Source organism: Rhopilema esculentum, chromosome 16 (assembly GCF_057945365.1).
Source record: "Rhopilema esculentum isolate cy_ngs chromosome 16, ASM5794536v1, whole genome shotgun sequence".
Taxonomy (NCBI): Eukaryota; Metazoa; Cnidaria; class Scyphozoa; order Rhizostomeae; family Rhizostomatidae; genus Rhopilema; species Rhopilema esculentum.
The window spans coordinates 9252463-9271247 of record NC_142830.1 but is presented as its reverse complement, the minus strand read 5'-3'; the positions used below and the strand labels follow the sequence as shown (position 1 = coordinate 9271247).

Genomic DNA, 18785 nt, shown 5'->3' with positions numbered 1-18785 from the left:
CAGCATATGCTGTCTCGCCCCTTTCTCTATTAAGTGTAAGGGCTTCCTTAGTCAAAACAAATTAAGGAACTATTAAGGAACTCTTGGTACTACAATTTGATGATTTGAGGTCTACGAATAAGGAGCTTATGGAACTAGGCTTTGAGGAAGGTTCCTTATATAGAAAGCGTGTACCATGGCTTTTAGTAATTACAACAACTGTGTTCTCTTATCAAATATGATATTCTTTCCATCAGGTATATAAACAATTTGACATACAACGTTATTATCTTTGTATGTATGAAATTAGGCCGTCCGACACTCAATTTCGTCCAACCTCTTGCAAGTCAACAAACGAGCTACGGTTCTTGCAAAAAATTGTTGGAATGCCGCGACATTCATTTCAAAAAGTTGAAAATCCCAGGAGATGAGGAGGAAGCATAAAATAAAGCTGCGAAGATTTGTTTTATGTGCCCTTGCATTTATGGCAAGCAGGAGTAACATTTGTCTTAAGATAGTCTACTACTTAATATCGCTAAACAACGGTTCCTTCTTTGACGACATTTTTGTGCTCCTTAGTTTCTTAGTTTCATATTAAAACTTGGTTAATTTATGCAATTTTTTCAAGAAAATTCAACTGTTTTAATTCCACGGGGATGGGTGCAGCCAACGTCACAGACCAACTCAAACCGAATCGAAACGAATTGACTCGAAAGCCGATGTTCGATTTGGTCTGTGACGCAAGCTAGATTTCTGTTATTGCTTGTGCTTCTATTTTTGCAATGGTATCTTTTTGTAGCCAAGATTATTTATATTGACAGTATATTGACACCAAATTATTTTCGAAAATTTTTAACTTTTTGGGAGGGTAGGGTTTAATAGTTTCTTGAAAAATATGACTAGACCCAGGCACCGCACACATATCTAGAAGTGGATGGGGGGCCTTAAAAGGGCGTGACCAAAAATTTTTGAGTCCTCTTTCAAAAACCTAGAAAATGAACCAAAGAGTTCCCAGTCAAGAAGAAAGAAGAACTGCTGTTAATTGGGATCCGTTAGAGTAAAGAAAGCTATCCAAAGTTGTGTTAGGGACTTTCCAAAAATATTTCCAACCTATTATTGCAAAAAAGTGGGAGGGGGGGGGGTACAGTCCCTGCTAACCCGCCTAAAAGGTGTCTGATTTGTCTGATTTGGTCAAAGGTCAATCACAGAACAAGAATAACTTGTACATAACCTCGTGTCGAATACGACCTGTCAATTACATAATTTTGCAAATCGTAATAAGAAAGTCAAAGTCACTCAGTTCTTGGATGATATGGCCCATAATGAATTACAAGATGATGTTATAAACCACGCTGACATTAGCATACAGCACATCTTGCAGGATTAAAGTTTGTTGTTGTGGGTACGAATTATTCGGTATACAGTGGCATACAAACCTGCTACCGAAAACGAGGAGCCCAGTTAATTTTCATACAAATTCATCCCCACCATTTTAAACAAGCAAATGTTGCGAGGTATGGACGATTTTGCTGGATATGCGACAGATGACAACGAAAAAGCTGGCTCAACCGAAGAGGAACTTGAAAGTCGGAAGGGCAGGGTGTCTGTTAATTTCGCGGATGAGGGCCCTGTAAATATCCCTAGTCGGACAGAGAGTCGAGACACGGACACGGAGTCGTTTACTTATGAGCATTTTCCAGTTGTTTGCCCTACTTGTAGAGGTACAGGGAGGGTTCATCAAGGTAATGCCTAATCGATAAATACCCCTTATTCTAATGTTTTGCAACTATGCTGAAGGTGTTGAAATATTGCATCAAGAACTGCCAAGGCCTAGCTTCTTGCAGACTGGTATTCAGGTTTAAATTCTATTTCTCCAATTTCAGTTTGTTTCGAACAATTATGGGCAGGAAGGGTAAAATTCAAATGGCACTTTAGTTGAACTAGAAAGAGTTGAACTACACAGATTACCTCAAATTTTGCTAAGTGGAAAAATGAATGAGTTAATAGGGCTATACCTCAGGCAGTATTGGTTATATTTAATTGTTTATCATCTGTAGGAATCTTTTATAACAATACAGATTACATGACCAAACAGCAAAAAAGCAGTATGCAGTATGCAGAGCATGGGGGTGGCACCCTCAAATTGCAGACATGGTAGTGCAGAGAGAGCATCTGATGAATTGATATGCTAAAATTGAATATATCCTATATCTGAGGTGCTAGCGTTGGCATAGCAGATGCCAGACGCAAAAGGGGGGCTTAGTATTAACCTTGCCTGAATAGAAAAGTAATTTGCAGTTGGGATTTCCAATTTGCAGACAGGCAGCTGCTGCCCCTAAGTTTGATATGCTGTCTAGGCCTTCTTTACAATTAGTATGAGGGTTCAATTCCAAAATGGTTTTGATACAGCAATTGGCCTTCCTCAGGCCTCATTTAAGTGTGCGAGCAGTGCTCTCAGGCAAACCATGCTGATCAAATTACGTCTGCAGGCATATCCGAAGAAGCGGTCTTTTTCAAAGTTTTCAATTGTTTAAGAATCAAGAGAAATAATTCAGCTACAAGTTTCACCATGTTAATATTGAGCTTTACCGCTTTGTAAAAGTGATAAAAAGAGAATAGTAGATTTTCCTAACTGCAAAAACAAAATGTCCAAAGATTTGATATGATTCTTTATTCTATTGCATTGCTGCAGCAAACGGTGGGCTGAATCGGTCATTGATTATAGGCTTCCGTGTACAAAAATTAGGACAAACTACCAATCTGGGTGGAGGGTGCAAGAGATGGAAATTGTAATTGCTCTTAATGGTTAGAATATTAAAAAGCTATCCTTAATTATAGTATCAAACAATATCAAGCAATTTTGTTTGTTGCTCCAATAAGATTAAGGACAAAATCCCTGTTTAAACTCTTTAATGCTATTTTTGTTGATAAAGCAAACATCACTCTAAAGTAATTTTCTGTTATTTAAAAATTTGCTAGTTTTTGCATATTTAACCTTACTTTTTGTCTCTTATTTTAAGCTATTTATTTCCTACATATTACACGTGAAAAAAATCTTGCAGGCACCATTTGCAAAACAGTTTGTGCTTGCAGGTCCAAAAAATTTTTAGAGAGGTCTGGCCTTCCTTCCCCAAAATTTGCTTTCAAAGTTCTGCTAAATCTCTTAATTCCTAAAAATGCAATGCTGTTTTAAATGATCTTATTAAATAATTTGCTTTTAAGTTCTTCTAGATTATATGAGCATTTGAACAGCCCTTGCTCTAAGCAAAATGAAGGTGCTCCACAAAAAGAGCCCCTTAGAAACTCTAGGTGCTCTGTTTCGCACCTCTTGATAAAATTTCCTTATAGATCCTTCAAGAGCTTTGGAAGATCGAGAGCTTTGGAAGAGTGTTAGATATGATATTCAACAGTAATACCATAAAGGACCATAATATGCAAAAAAACATGCAAAAAATACTATGTTGATATAAATATAGCATTATAACAAAATAAAGTCTCCAAATTGTTCAGATTTTTCTAGATATGTAAGTTGCCATCATTTGATAAGCTTTTATGACTGTCAGCAGTACTGTTATGTTCAGCTTCACATATTGCTTCATAAAAACTCATAGCTTTAAGTCGAACATAGAATTTTGTTTCCTTTTTTATGTTATCCATTCTATAAGGCACACTAGAACATCTTTTACTCAGGAAAGCAAATCAAAACTGAAAAGCAATGCAATAATTTGGAGAGAAATCTTAATGAGGTGATATAGCCAAAATTTCCCACATTTTTAGTTGCCTGAGATGCCAGCAAATAAAGAAGCACTGCATTAGAGAATTAGCTCTCTGGAAATAATATTTAAAAATTGTTGAATTTCGGTATTTTTCAAACTGCCAAAACTATGCTGTGAGCAGTAGTGTAGAGCCAAAAATGTAGAGGGGAGAGGGGGCAAAGAGCTTCCTCTATACTGTAGATAAAATGAACATTTTAGCTGTTTTCCTTTGCATAGCTCCCCAATATTCTTTCCATTTCTATATCTTTCCATTTTTTCTGGGGTTAAATCATTTTCCAATGTCTACCTGTTACTTGAGTAGAAAAATCTTAAAAATAAAGAATCTAAAGTGTAATAGAATTTTGCAAACATTTATTGAGTTTTCAGTTATCAAGAGGGCTATTGAGGTTGAACATCAATGCGAATGTCAAAAGGTAATATCAGTTCAATCAAAGATTTGATCCTGGCAAAAAATTAGCCATGATATTTTAGAATTAGCCAGAAAAGGAGGAGGGGGTGCAGCCCACCTTTTCTACAGCCCTGGCTGTGAGCAATGGGATTGGTGTTTGTGATCAAATCATTTTTAAAAAGATGGCAAACACTATAATATTTTTTCTTTGAACTTATTACAAATTTCTAATTTTAGATGATGTCAATGAACTAGTTGCTTTTATTCCTGTCAAGGATGAAAGACTACGTCCTTCCAGAATGTAAGTATTTGTTTTTGATTTTCTTTATCAAATTATTTCAGAGTTTGTTACTCAGGAAAATTTATATTACATTTGTTTGTTTTACAGTTTTTAAATGAAAGGTTTTATGTTGATAGTTCAATGCATATTTCGCGCCTCAAAGAGAAATTTCATGTAATGTTGTTTAACATGCCAGGCAGCTATGTAGGTCAAGCAGATTACTCCACCACAAAGCAATGGTTACCTCAAATCTTTACTTGAGCGCCTGTGCAGTTACCTACTTCTTTCACCTAGAGGAGGTCAATTTTTAGTATGATATTGTTGCAACAAAGGAAAATACAAGCTCTCCATAGTCCTTGAGGGTAATGCTCAACTACAGTTGAAAAAATAGTACTGGCAATTGGTAATGATTAGTACTTTCAAAAAGAACAAATCAAAAAATATACAAAGTTTGATCACAGAAACTGATATTAAGTCTATCAAAGCTAGTTTCATTATCTCAACTTGCTTAAATATTTCTTTATTTTGTGTTGTAGATTTTGGAAATTGCTGCTCATGTTTTTAATCTGTACCTGCATTGCTGCTCCACTTGCATTTGTCCTTACCCCAAGATCGGTTGAAATCTCTGTTAACAATATCAAATCATTGAAAATATGGATTCCATCAAGCAAAAATCTTTCTGCTTACATTATTGTTGAGGTATCTAGAGATCTTTTTATTAAATCAGAATTTTATCATTCGAACAATTTTGGGATGTTCTCTGATTTTTAGACTTGGTACAAGAGAGAGAAGAACTAGAAGATGTTCTTTCTGTAACCGTGCCTTTTTGCAAAAATGTCTTTATGACCAGTGGCCTCACCTTAGGGTGGAATGGGGTGGATTTGTCCAAGTGGGTGATTTTCTAATTTCTCAAAACCTGTTGAAATAGCTTGTGGGGTGCTGTTGGGGAAGGTGCTGTTGGGGAAGGTGCTATTGGGGGGAGGGGTTGTTGGGGAAGGTGCTGTTGTGGGGGAGGGGTTGTTGGGGGAGGATTGGTTTCTTAATTCAGTTGGAACATTGGTTGGGTAGCTTTGGTTGCTTTGGTTGCTTAAAAGGAGAAAGGATGTGATTTTGATATGTGATATGACCAATAGCTGGGGATTTTTATTATGTAGTTTCAATTTCAATGATTTTAGACATTCAAGAGTCATCAAGTGAAAATCGCAACACATCAGTTTTCTTAGATTTCATGGTAGCATGACAGATCTGCATTACCGTGATTGTTTAAACAATTGATCTTTCATGATAACTTATTTCACTTCGAGCTGTATGCCTTTGTTAAAAAATGAGAAAAGCCTTCAATTTCCATATTAAATGATATATGTTTTTTCTTTCTTTATGAATATATGAATTTTATACTTCACTGGTTTTGATTTTCATTCCAGAAATGCTGTTTGAGAAATTTAATTTCCAAAAAGTTTTGAAATGTATAAAAGGCTAAAGAGGCTTTTCACCTATTATCTGAGGGCCTGAAGGACACGACCAAGAATTCTTTTGGGGCTTTTCCCCCATCCTGGCCCGCCATAGCTTTTAGACTGGCATGTAACACCCTGTTTATGATTAATGAACATTCAAAGTGCCCCCCTCTAAACCTTTTCTTCCTATGTCATTTTCAAATTCAGCTTTTGAAAGTAAAACTATATATTGAAATATTTTTATCATACTATTAATAACTTTTTGGAAGTAGTTTAGTTTGCATGTAGCTTAATAAAACTAATTCATTCTTTTTTAGACAAATCTTAAGATTCAAAATCAGAATTATTTAACTGTGAAAGTAACTGAAATTCATTTGCAAGTCTTTTGGAACAAAATACTACTGAATCATGGCCTATGTAATCAGAATATGTCATTTACAGTTCCATCCAGAGATTCTATTGAGGTATTTTAATTTAGCAAATTTACTTTTTTGCTTGTTTTTTATGTTTGAATGACACTACCTATTAGAGTAACACTGGTTGGCCTAACCAGGTGCTCTATTTGTTATATGCTTCACCAAAAAATGTCATACCTAAAAATCCATGATATTGATCTTATACTAGATCATATTACTGTATTTTTGTTGTGCTATATCTTTGATATTTCAGCTGATCGGCCTTTCTTTGTAGAGAAACTTGAATGTCAAAATATATTTCCAAGGCAACAAACCTGGAACAGCTGGATTTCAGATAAGGTGAGGCCGGTTTGCTCTTTGTTCAATTCCAGCATGTGGAGAAAATGTGGTCATCATATAGACTGATCACTTATTGTGTTACCTTGAATTGTATCCGGGATTAATCTTCATGGTATTTTATAAATTCTCGTCTCCTGTGAAGTTGATATCGAAAAGCACATTTAGGAAAAAAAATTGACAGGTTTATTGATGACAGTTTTATTGATGACTGCAAAGAAGATGGATAAAGATGCAAGGTGAAAGGGAAATTGAAAACACAGAGACGACTTTCCAGTTGACTTATGGTCTCTAGGCTTCTGTTAATCCATACAAATCAAAATGTGGTAGGTGTTTTTTACTGCGCTTGCGCAAATGTGATTCTTGGAAAGGTGGCCAGACGGTTCCAACATCATCCAACAACATCTAATATGGTCCAGTTAAGTCTAACATGGGTGGCCAACGCAGAAAATATTTATCTCCAAAAATTTTTATATCAATGAAACAAAAAAAGACTACAAGGAATTAGACAAACACACCTCTCTTGCAGCCAACAATAAAACGATCAAAGATAAACTCTGACCAACAAAACAAAAGCGAAAGCAATAGAAAAGCAAAAGATGAAAGAGGGAAAAAGGGGGCAGCTTTAATGAATCTGTTTGTAGCACTAAGATAACTTACTGTTGCCAAAAAATGTTCTCATTTGATGTAGTACAAAGGCCATCATTTCTATAGAGAACGAGTATAAGCAGATCTACATTGTTCAATATGTTACAGTCAACTGGACGGGATGCAGAAATTGAAGTTATTCTCTACACGCAGTTGAGTTAATGTGAACACATCCGAAGAATCACGACTACCAAAGATTTGTTTTTGACTGGTCTTTGAGTTGATCAATCTCGATGAATCAAGGCAAGACCATTGACGACTTAAAAGAATGAGCCAATTTCCTGTGCCATCTTCTATTACTAAGACATCTTCTATTTCCAAATTATGAAGGTGAATGTGTTTAATGGGTTTTAAGGGTTAATTCATGCTCAAATCAGTAACAAATAAACATCAACAGGGCCAATTCGCATGCACTCCAAAAGTAAGTTTGAAAATACTTTTATCTTTTTTAGAGATATGTGTGGAGATGGCTGGTATAATCATATTTTGGCTCACTTTTTGTAAGTATGATTTGTATAATACTTGGAATAATACAGACGAGATTGTAGCAGTAGCAGTTGCATGTTATTTAAACTATTCCTTGAAAGTTTCCATTGGTATAAAATTTAAATGATGACGCCCAATTCACAACTTTCACTGTAAAAGTCTGTTTAGGACCCTTATGCCTGATTTTCCAGGGCCTGATTTTCTTGATAAATGACATGAACTTGATTTTGGATTAATCGCTGGGGTCTCTTCAGTGCGAACAAATGAAACAAAAGTTATTGTATTGAAGAATACCAAATTCGTACAGCAACTTCGACAATAGTAGGCTATTGAAGGTCTTCTATGTCACAACAATTAAAATTTTCATGACGGAGAGTTTTAAAAATGCCTGATGTTGCTCGTGCCTTGTAACTCCTTTTTATTTCTTTGGTTAAAGCTATTCGTAAGCCAGTTTGTGCTATTATCTACACTTCCTTTACATTTGCAGAATCTGTACCATTTTCTCATTTAGACGTTCTGATAATCGAAGAAGTACTTTTCTTGGAAGAAAAACACTTTGCCATTCAAACCTTTGTAATGCCAAAGTTTGAAACTAGTATTACCGTTGTATATTTTAGGACAACAGCAAAGGTCTCATATTTGGCACAATCATCTCAGATATCCTTCGATGCATATCCTTACCTCCAGTGCTATAACTACAGCGGTATTGAAGACAGTATGTGGAATCACAAAAGGTTCGTACATGGTTACTGTTAAAAGGCTGGTTATTTGCGTGACCTATTGTTGATCCCACAAAGATGCCCTAATACAATTGGTTTTCCCAGTATTTTTTGTGTGTATTAGATTTGTCGGATTTCATAGAAAATAAGGTTCTCACTCTTTCTGTGGGAAAGTCTTGCCATTTCTATATGGAGGGTACCTTCCCTTGAATGCTTATGTAGGTTATATCAAAGTAAGTCTTACCATTTCTTTGGTTAGAACAGCGATATTTTTCTCAATTTGTTTGATTTTGATGCAGTTTGTTAGTTGATTGCATGGACAAAAATGTGGGGTTTTTTGAGTTTACCGTTGTTTATCACAAGTGTGAAATTTTGTCTCATTGGAATATGGGGAAAATAATTGAACATATTAGGAAATAGGGTTTAGCGAAAAAAGGAATAAGGAAGAAGAAAGAAATAACGAAGTAAAGTACCTGGGACATTAATACAATTTTTGCACACTTAAAGAGGCGCTGAAAATGAGGGCCTGCTAACAAGTTGTTATGCGGTCTTTTTGTTGCGTCTAGCTTTGTTTATGAGAGAGGTGTAATCGAAATTTTTGAGAATATAGGGAAATGAGTCAAATGTGAGGAAGTAAGGGTTAACAGGAAGGGAATAAGGAATATGTTAGAAAGATTAAAAGAGGTAATCAGGTTATTCGCTTTTTATCAGAAAGTTGAACTGAAATTTCCTTTGTTTCATGGAAATAGGTGTAAAGATTTTCCATGTCATAACTTTTTTTATATTGTACTACTCTCGTGAAAAGTAATGAAGCCTATATATTTTCAGTACATTACTTAAAAGAGTGGCACCAGAGAGAGAGGCACGTTCTTTTCACAAAGCTAAGCAAAACAGGGTTATGTAAAAGAGGATTAGGCATTAAATGAAATTTGTCCCAATTGGAATTGTTGTTTTTCTATATTGTTTAAATTTTTATTGTTTTGCGTCTCCAAATTATTTCATGGACTATTTTAAATTATTCTTGAGGAAAGTATTCGCTTTTGTGAAATGTTTGTTGTCGATTTTAGAAAGAAGAGAATGCATCAGTTGCCAGTTAAGCTGACCCAGTAAAATGACATTTGGTAAGTGTTATGTTTAACTAGATATATCTGCCTGTCATTCCAATTGCACTGCGCTGAAGAATGCCTTTCTTAAACGTTTTCAATCCCGGACTACTATTCGGACTATTCCGGATTTTTCTGGACAGGTCCGGACTGTTCTTGATATCCCGGACAATCATCAGTTCAATATTGACACCTCTGATATGAAAATTGATACTCTCTAACTATAAAAGGGGCACGGGATAGATGTAAGACTATACATGCATGCAACTCAGCACATATTTAGGGATTTCGCTTTTAACAACCTTGTCCAAGATATTAGGTTGCATCACCTCTTGTAAAAGTCGAAGGTCTTTGATTACATGCAGGCACATGAATTATTTCATATTGAGGTGCATTACAATTACGATAATATAGTTAGCAAGTAAGTTTAGTGCCAGAATGAAAATATAATAGTTTGATTGTTAAAAACACGACGTTTCGAGCATTTACTCGTTATCATGTCTTGATTTCGCTATTCTGGTGAAGTACCAAACGCAACGTACATATTTAATTGCATTACAATTACCACGAGAATCTTATAGTCAATCTGATTGGTCAAAATGAACATACCGTAAATCCTCGAATTAGTCCCCTGGGGGCTTATTTATTTTTTATATTTTTGTATGGGGGTTTATTCGAGGGGGGCTTATACGGGGGGGGGGGTTATAGAATTATTGAAGGCATTAAGAAGACATTATTAAAAGACCTCGTTTATTTTAGTAGAAATTTCTTTATGAGCATTGAATTAATTACTACCGAAAGTATGAATTTGTTGTGGTAATTCAATAAAACGCCATAGGCAACCTCCGATGGCAAAAATCATCAAATGGAGGGGTCCAGTATGAATTTACGGTAGCAGTGGGGCTTATTGACAATTTGTAGTTCTAAGGTGGGGGCTTATTCGACGGGGGGGGGGGGGCAATTCGAGGATTTACGGTACTGGTCCAAAGTCGGCATTTGCTTGACCACCAATGACTGAAAGATTAATTTTGACATATCATAAATACTACCAAAAACAAGTTTTATCATTGCCAAAAGATGAAATGGTGCTTGCTGGCCTACACGAACGATTGATTTAGTGACTGAGTGTGACCGATCCGTGTAATCAATGCATAATAACTATTCAGCTAATCCACAAAATCCACAACACTATAAAAGTTGTCCTTGAAATGGTCTTCCCGCGTTCGTATCTTGTCCTGTGCTTGATCCTTTACATCCACCGATCATTTTCGAAAATGCAATCCTCATGCAATCTGAAGATTCTTTCTGAAAACAGAATTTAGAAAAATACTCAACCTTTTCCCAACGGATATTCTTTTGATTGCTGTTCTCAATCACCTTCCTCTCGCTTGTCAGTGATATGAAAGCCACTTCATTTGGAATCTACTCAGATATTTCTATGATATAGCCCACAAGTAACGGGATTCATAAATAATCGCTTAAATATGACAAGGAAATCGAAGAAACATGCCTTGAAAATCTATTCAGAAATTACATGTGTTATATTGGATGGTGAAAATATTCTGCCTTAATTACAAGGACTTGACCACATCATCAATGTGGACACTCATGTATACTCCATTGTTGCTTGTGGACAATCCTATTTGTTGAAAAGTATTGCTCCTTGAATAGCAAGGATCCTTAGATATTTTGTTGTCAATAAACCGGAAAGTAGAAGCTTCCAGGAAACATTCAATATGCCAGTTCATCATTGTAGAAAATTTTTGCCAACATGAATGGGCTTTTGGAGTGTAATTAAAATCGTGTAATTAGCGCTATATCTGCATTGTAGTATTATTGTTTCGTGTTCTTATTATGAGCACTTCAATAATAATTTTCCAGATTCGTACAGGTATGCTATGAGATATCAATCTCGCAAACGAGCCTAAGTAAATCGTTGTTCGCCCTACCTTCTATTCTAATTAAATTGATCTATCAAAGGCTATAAGATGCTTTTGGTTGCAAAGTCATTTTCCTCTGAACAATTAATTTACACTGTATCTATTTGAGAGCTGTTGTTTTTTTCATGTTGCAGGTGAATACCGGAGTTTTGTTCCTCTTGTTCCCGAGTTCAGTTTCACAGATTTTTTCAGCCGGCGTGTGATTTCGTACGTTAATTTTGATTGCTTAATGTATGTTTTATTCTTCGTCCAGGGAAGATTTTGTAATTAAGGAGAATGACTTTTCCTATAGTAATATGTTTAATATAGGTTTGATATATGTATATTTTGATAGACATCAAATATAGTTGTTGATAGTTAAAGGCAAACTTCTGAAATCTTGGACAATCCGAGACGTAAATACGCATATTGAAAACTTGTCTTTTGAGCTCACTTGTCATAGTTGTTGGAACCCGAGGTATCTCGTTAAATAGCTCGGATTTTCAAACGCTTCCTTATTTCTTTGGAAGTAGCACATATTCCTTTTCCAGAAAAAAGTGTTCCTTTTCCATCATTTTTGGACACTAGACACGGGTCGAAGGCTTGTAATAGTAAGGAAGATACCTTACCTTCACGTATAGTCCCCCTTTAGGTGCTAAATAGATGGATTCCGAGCTTCAATCTCTTGCGGCTAACTGACCTACAATCTTCAACTAGTCAACCGCAATTGTGTTCGTTTGAAAACGGTTGAGCTCAAAATTTATTTTTGTACATGTCTGTTGAGTACAAATCGGATAAGACAGAACCATCCTGGATGGAACAAAGCCATGAAAAATGTTGATCATTAAGACGTAATTTTGTCTCCGCAGAATTGTATTTCTGGCAATGTGATAAGTGTCCAAAAGTTTTGGAAGATTGTTCTGGCAGATTGTTCCGTGGTTTTGTTGATGTAGAGCTCAACAATATTTTATGTCCAGCGTGAACCGGCCTAAGCACCAATTTTCTACTTTTGCTTCAAGATTAGTTGTGCTTTCATGGACTCAGTTGCAAAGTTGCTAAAAGCGACCATCTTTCGATTGATACTAGGCCCAAGAAACAGACCTTTTTTGGGGTCCGAAATTTGTTCACCACTGAAAGTGTGCCAAACGGTTAGAATGCACCTGTCCTTATAAACATACCTACTGGTTGAAATGTGCCTACTGGTCTAATCCGGTCGAATTGTACCTGATCGTTCAAATGGGTCCTACGGTTGAAATTCGCCTGTTGGTCGAAGTTTGCGTTTGCCTGACCTGTACACTTCATTGATTTTTCCAGTACAAATGACAATATTAAATTGTAAATTTTCCAATTGTATTTTGTAGCTTATTTTTTCATAAGGTTGACTTGCATGAATGACAAATTGATGCACGCATCTTTATAATAAACTGATTTCCAGTGACACTAAAGTGACGTTTTGTGAAAGTTTGATAAATGAATGGTTAACATTTCTAAATATTTTCTTTGCCTAATAAAAGATTGTGAATGAGCTTGTACTGAAGATTCACCTTCCTGGACAGATGACATTGAGACCCTCCCCCCACACTTCAGTTCAATGTTAATCTCTGCCATATTAGATTCTTCATAAGCACTAACTTTGCATGGGGGAGAGAAGGGGTAGATGATGGACTATGCTTGTGGACTACCCAAAACATGTTTAGGGCTTTGTCTCAACAGTTACGTCGAAGATTGTAGGCTATTTGATAAAACATAAAAACTCTACCTATCATTTTATTTTATGAAGTATTCTTGATTTTAAATCTTTGCTCATAAGTTTCATTGTTCAGTTTTAGGTCCTTAGTAGAGCTCTTTGAAAACAGCTTCTTATCAAAATGCGTGCTTTGGAAAAGTGTTTACCTTATAATCAGAAAATTAAAATTAAATTCATACCTCAATCGTCTTTATGATGCAATTCCCGCTTCCCAAAGACAATCAGATGTCAAACATCTATTCTTGGTAAATCTAAATGTGACATCGCTATGAACTGATAAACGTGATACCCACTCCAAGTACGGGTTTGTAATGTAATGTAATATATTTGTATTTTGTTGTCGTTTTGATTACAAGAATTGTTCTTGCTTTGATTTTTATGTTTCTGATCTCAGCAAAAATTAGTTTTCTACCCCCATTCTCGACTATTTCATTTAAAAAGAACCCCTCAAACGTAAGCTGTTATGAAAGTGGCTTATTTTAATGAACCTCTCCGCCCACAAACTGCTTCCAACGACCCTTTCCTCTGTCTATCTGTCCACTAATAGCTCCGTCACTATACCCATGCAGATAAAACCACTACCCTTTACAACTGCGATCCCATCCTCCCTGCATCCTAAATCTATCCAAGATTTGCACCCATAACATAGTTCCTGTCCAGAACCCGAAAAGAACGTTTCCAGTTTGTAGCAGAGAGAGCAGCTTTGGTAAGAAAATTTTTACTTTTTTTCCATCTGAGTATGCGTAAATTTTTGTTATTGCATGTTAACCTTCTTATGGACTTCAATCATAAATCTTCATTGACGTTGCTACCATCAGCCTTCCAGCCAAAAAATCTAGTAAATCAGATACCAGAATTAATGACAAGCGAATCCTGAATTATAGCAAACTGTATTTACAATTATTGACTTTATATTCCAAGAAGGTGACTTAGGGGACAAAGTACATGCTATATCCGTTGCTATTCCACTCAAAGAAGGGTTTCCACGTCTGTCCAGTAGCATAGCGATAAAATTTATCATAAATTATTAAAAAAGATTTTTAAAGCCCCTGGCTACACTGCAGTCGTCACTGCAGTCATCGTCCATTTGAATTGATTCTTTTTCTACGCAGGTTAAAAACACCTTTGAATTTAGCGTGCCTTTCTGGCGCTAGCCAAGTATGATTGGAGTGCACTTTCAAGCATTTCAGTGCGTTTGACTTCATCATTTCTAATTCGAAATATCTCTTCGTCTTTAACTGCAAGTTGGTTCTTCAAGTATGAGATCTCAACATCTTTGTTGTTCAAACCCTCTTTTGTCTTTTTTTCCTGCTCGCTTATTCTCATTTCTAGTTCTGCAAGCTTTGCTTTTAGTTGCATGTTTGTTTTCTGTATGCTTTCAATTTCCGTTCTTGCCTTATCAGCTTCAGTTCTCAATTCTGCATCTTTACTGTTTATTTGTTGTTTCATGTACTCGCACTGACGCTTTAGCGAATCACGTTCCCCCTCCCCTAAATTAATTCTGTTTTGCAAGTCAGATATTTCAGCGTTTTGCTTTGTCACTTTGATTTGGACCTCATTTCTTGATGATTGCAACAACTCAATTCTCTCCTCAAACTGCTTGCTGCGGTTCATTTCCTCTTGCTTCATCGTCATTCTCAAGTTCATCATGTCCTCTTCAAATTTTATTCGTTCTGAGAGAACCTAATACAAAATGAAAATGATAATTAAGCACTGTAAGAGCAACAGCATTAGTGTTAGTATAAAACCCATAAGTATGTAAATCATAATAACTGACCAAGTCTTCCAGCTGCAAAACAGATTTTGAGTAGTCAAAAAATGAGGCCAGTACCAGTTTAGATACTGTTCTCGATTGATTGCTGTACAATTGTTTCGAATTTTTTTTAACCGGGACTGTTTCACCTCTGCAACTGAAAATTAGATGGCTTGGTTTGATATGAGAGTTCTTGTGAAAGTGTTTAAAAGTGATTTTTTAATTTTCGTTGTATTTTTTAATAAATATGTCAGATGCCTATAATTGGTAAAGCCATATGATGAATTAACATCATTAAGTATACCTTTGATTTCAACAGCGAAATCTCTTCCTCTAAACGAACATTTGCTTGTTCCAGCTTTTGTTGCTTTTGAAGATCAGCCTGTTTGCGCATACTTTGCTCAGTTTGTAGACTTTCAATGTCGTCTGTATACCTTTTCTCAGCCTCAGTGAATAATTTTTGGTTTCTGAAATCGCGTGCTTTCATTTCTTTTCTTAATTGTTCATTTTCCTCTTCAGCTTTTGATATCTGGTCCTCCAATTCTTTCTTATTTTTCTCCAATGCAGTTATTGTCTGTATTTTCACTCCCATCATATCAGCATGTATCTTCTCTGTCTTATTTAACTGTTCTTTGAGCTGTTGGATTGTAAATTCCATTTCCTTCTCTCTCCTTCTGTGGTCTTGCTTAAGGTCATCAATATACTCCTCATGCCTTCTGTTTGCCTGTTCTGCAACATGCAATGAAGCTTCTGCTGCAGAAAACCTTTCTTGTACTGCAGCAAATGCAGATTTTCTTTCATCCAGTGCATTTTTAAGTTGTTCAACTTTTTCTTGTGCAGATTTAACAGACGTTCTATAAGCCTCTTTTTCGACTGCAAGTTTGTCAACAAGACTGGAAATCTATGTGAAAAATCGTTTTTCAGGACTGAAAGGACAAACAAGCATATGAAAACAATAGCAAAATAAAATCTGTTAAAAATTTACTTTATCAAGATGAAGCATTTGGTGAACTTGCATCCAGTAATGACCTTAGACTCCAGCTTCCCTTTTAATTATGCATCTTTTAAATAGTTGGCCTGATACAGAAAACCTGAAATATCAACCAATACAAAATTAAGTTCAGAGCTTTTTCACACAATTGAAATTCAGGTAAGCACAAACATGAGGTTCTCTCCCCCTGATTATTTTGATGCTAAGGCATCTTACTGAATAATAAAAATCGTAATGGAAGTAACAAAGACATCAATAGGTTGTGGCCAATTAGTATGGACATCCAAATTTTGCCATCAAACAGAATCATATCAATTACTTTTAGCAAAATTTATTGTCTTTTCTGAAGACATATGGAATATACCTGAGTGTTCTTTTCTGATTCCACATTTTCTAATCTTTGTTTATAGGAGGCAGCCAAAGCTTGCTGTTCTTTACAAGATGCCTGCAGCTCCGTGTTTCTTTGTAAGGATGTTTCTATTGCTTTCAGCATCTCACTTGGAATGTTATTGCCTGTGCAAATAAAACATTGAGATTTAGGCAAATGTTGAATCTTTGGCTGAATACAGCATTGGGTTGATTCTTTATGCCAGTCTCTGAGAGCATGATTGTGGCTTCATATCATGTGCACAGAGGCCTAAGTTGGAGGGTACCTGGGTACAGACAGCTCCCCCTTGATTTAGCCTCCAAGTTTAACTGCAGATATACTGTTGTGTGAAAGTCAAAAAAATTGTTGTCTTCTTATTTGGTTCATTGTTTTATTCAAACATCTTTTCTTGTGTATATTTTATTCTTTGTAGAATTAATGTCAAATACATTTTAATGTTTTTCTTATATCATAAAATAACCTTGGTTCCAATAAGAAAATATGAGACGGGGATGATTTTTAATTTATTTGTTTGATGGTTCAAATCTACTTTATACCCTATCATAGCAGCACAAAGAACACGATTAAGGGTATAGGACATGAGCCTATGATAAAATATACATTAAGAAAATGTACCTGAAACTTCTAACTTAACAATTTCTTTATTCTGCTTCAACATGCTCAAAAAAGACTTCGCTCCAAGCATTCCAATGTTATTCCATCTCAGGTCAAGAACTTTTAGTATATGATTTGCCTTTAAAGCATTTGCTATGAAAGTCCCTCCTTCATGTGAAATCTGGTTATTCCTAAGATCAAGATACCGCAAAGTTTGATTCATTTGGATGCCTTCTGCTATTGCTGTGACTGTCGATTCCCACAGGCCGATCCCGTTCCATTCCAGATTTAGGTGAGTCAATTTAGTTGTCACTTTCAGAATCCGACCAATTAATCCTGCAGATGATCGAATGTTATTTCCCTTAAAATCCAATTTCTGAACCCCTCTATTTGACGTAAATGCTGTCAAAAGAAGCTTACATGCCTCTTCGGTGAGAAGACAGTCTGAAAAACGTATCTCTGTTATGTTTCTATCATTTGCGAGGCTTCTCGCAAGCACCGCACAATCCTGTACGGTGAGGTTACAGCCTGAGAAGTCTAAGTTTAGGCCAGAATCTTCATCATTCTTTTTATTTGCTCTTATCTCGTTGAGGAGGACTTGTGAAGGCGCCAACCCGTATTCTTTGCAATTTTGTATTACTTTGAGTCTGAATTCTTCCATGACGCCTCTTGCAATATGTGAGCGCAACTCAAAAACTTTTAGTCCTTCTACGGCTGTAACCACTCTTGTTTACGACGCCATTGTAAAGTGGTTTTGAAGAAACCGCTTTAAACTTTGCTCGACCCAGACCACCTATTGTTGCTATGCGTAACAGTTTGTTAATGTGATCTTTGATTTGATCACGACCAGAAATCATGGATCAAATGACTTGAACACAAGGTCATAGAGTCATTTTACAAACACCATTTTACAGACTTGCAAAAGGTGTAAATATATGAAAGACGGTACCGGATGAGAGAAAAAAACCACCGAGGAGCTTGTAAATAGTAAATTTAAACCTACAAGCCTCAACATAACCTTCCACAATACGCATGTACTTATGTAATCGATTCTCCTAAAACTCAAAATTTTGTTCTCGAAGTTTCCGCAACAGAGAGGCTTCCCACTAAAAGTCAGCAAATGGTGATTTTTTTGTTCTTTTCGACGAGAAAAACTTTGGGGAAGCCTCTCAGTTGGATCAGAATCAGCCTGCGCTAGTGGGCAACCACCCCTGAATAATTTAAATGAAATGCAAAAAAAGAAATGGAAGTAGGTGTGATACTAGCAGAAAACAAATTTTTGCGTTCCTGAGGGATTAGACAAGATCTCGGCTAAGCTCTCCTTCCCGGTACAAGGGCACGCATAGGAGCACAGAATATAAAAGTTTTATTCTGTGATAGTAGCAAGACTGATATCTTCAACAATCAGCCAACCAACCACATGTTGCAAACACAAATGCTATTACACTGCCCTGTTCTTTTAAACAATCTCAACTGGAGTTTCTATGGATAAAAGTCGTTTCCATTAGCATGATTATTCTTATTTGCATTTTAATTTTACTCTTTCTACATCATATCACTGCCAGATACCGGGAATATTGTGGGCACGTGAGCGAAGATCGTAAGGGAGGGCGTCAGAAAATAGTAATTTCATGCACCACACCCGAGTCATGTCTTATTTTTATCGCTCTTTTAAGGAAGGTTTTGTAGGTTTCATTTGGCTCATTAGGCAAAGGATGAACACTTTACCCAACTCAATTCACCGCCTCCTGCTGAAAAATCCCTGTTTGACAAGCCTTGCTAGCATGTTTGTTTAGGAGGGGAAGGGG

The 18785-nt window shown here is 36.1% G+C and overlaps 3 protein-coding genes across 3 annotated transcripts in view; 2 read left to right on the top strand and 1 right to left on the bottom strand.

Moving 5' to 3' along the window:
* Positions 1 to 1228: 1228 nt before the first annotated feature.
* Positions 1229 to 13624, top strand: LOC135682469 (transmembrane protein 106C). Its single transcript, XM_065197371.2, has 9 exons — positions 1229 to 1721; positions 4381 to 4444; positions 4960 to 5122; positions 6195 to 6341; positions 6568 to 6632; positions 7730 to 7777; positions 8381 to 8497; positions 9550 to 9603; positions 11660 to 13624. The coding sequence occupies exons 1-8, from the start codon at positions 1484 to 1486 to the stop codon at positions 9590 to 9592; spliced, it is 885 nt and encodes a 294-aa protein (XP_065053443.2). The 5' UTR covers positions 1229 to 1483; the 3' UTR covers positions 9593 to 9603; positions 11660 to 13624.
* LOC135682459 (leucine-rich repeat-containing protein 45) lies at positions 11758 to 18038 on the bottom strand. Its single transcript, XM_065197353.2, has 4 exons — positions 16999 to 18038; positions 16360 to 16508; positions 15309 to 15905; positions 11758 to 14934 (listed from the first exon to the last, which is right to left on the bottom strand). Exons 1-4 carry the CDS (start codon positions 17636 to 17638, stop codon positions 14383 to 14385), a joined length of 1938 nt encoding a protein of 645 aa, XP_065053425.2. The 5' UTR covers positions 17639 to 18038; the 3' UTR covers positions 11758 to 14382.
* The window catches only part of LOC135682461 (polypeptide N-acetylgalactosaminyltransferase 1), a 27840-nt gene continuing 26228 nt past the window's right edge, over positions 17174 to 18785 (top strand). The window contains exon 1 of the mRNA XM_065197357.2: positions 17174 to 17269. The gene's annotated coding sequence lies outside the window, so the exon portion shown is untranslated. The remainder of the gene's footprint in view (positions 17270 to 18785) is intronic.

Bases quoted from the DNA above. Each gene is read 5' to 3' on its own strand.
- LOC135682469 (XM_065197371.2), top strand. From the start codon at position 1,484: ATGTTGCGAGGTATGGACGATTTTGCTGGATATGCGACAGATGACAAC. The intron at 1,722-4,380 runs GTAATGCCTAAT...TTCTAATTTTAG, and splicing joins TACAGGGAGGGTTCATCAAG to ATGATGTCAATGAACTAGTT. The intron at 6,342-6,567 runs GTATTTTAATTT...CTTTCTTTGTAG, and splicing joins CATCCAGAGATTCTATTGAG to AGAAACTTGAATGTCAAAAT.
- LOC135682459 (XM_065197353.2), bottom strand. From the start codon at position 17,638: ATGGAAGAATTCAGACTCAAAGTAATACAAAATTGCAAAGAATACGGG. The intron at 15,906-16,359 runs GTATATTCCATA...TTTTTCACATAG, and splicing joins AATCAGAAAAGAACACTCAG to ATTTCCAGTCTTGTTGACAA. The intron at 14,935-15,308 runs GTATACTTAATG...ATTTTGTATTAG, and splicing joins TTTCGCTGTTGAAATCAAAG to GTTCTCTCAGAACGAATAAA.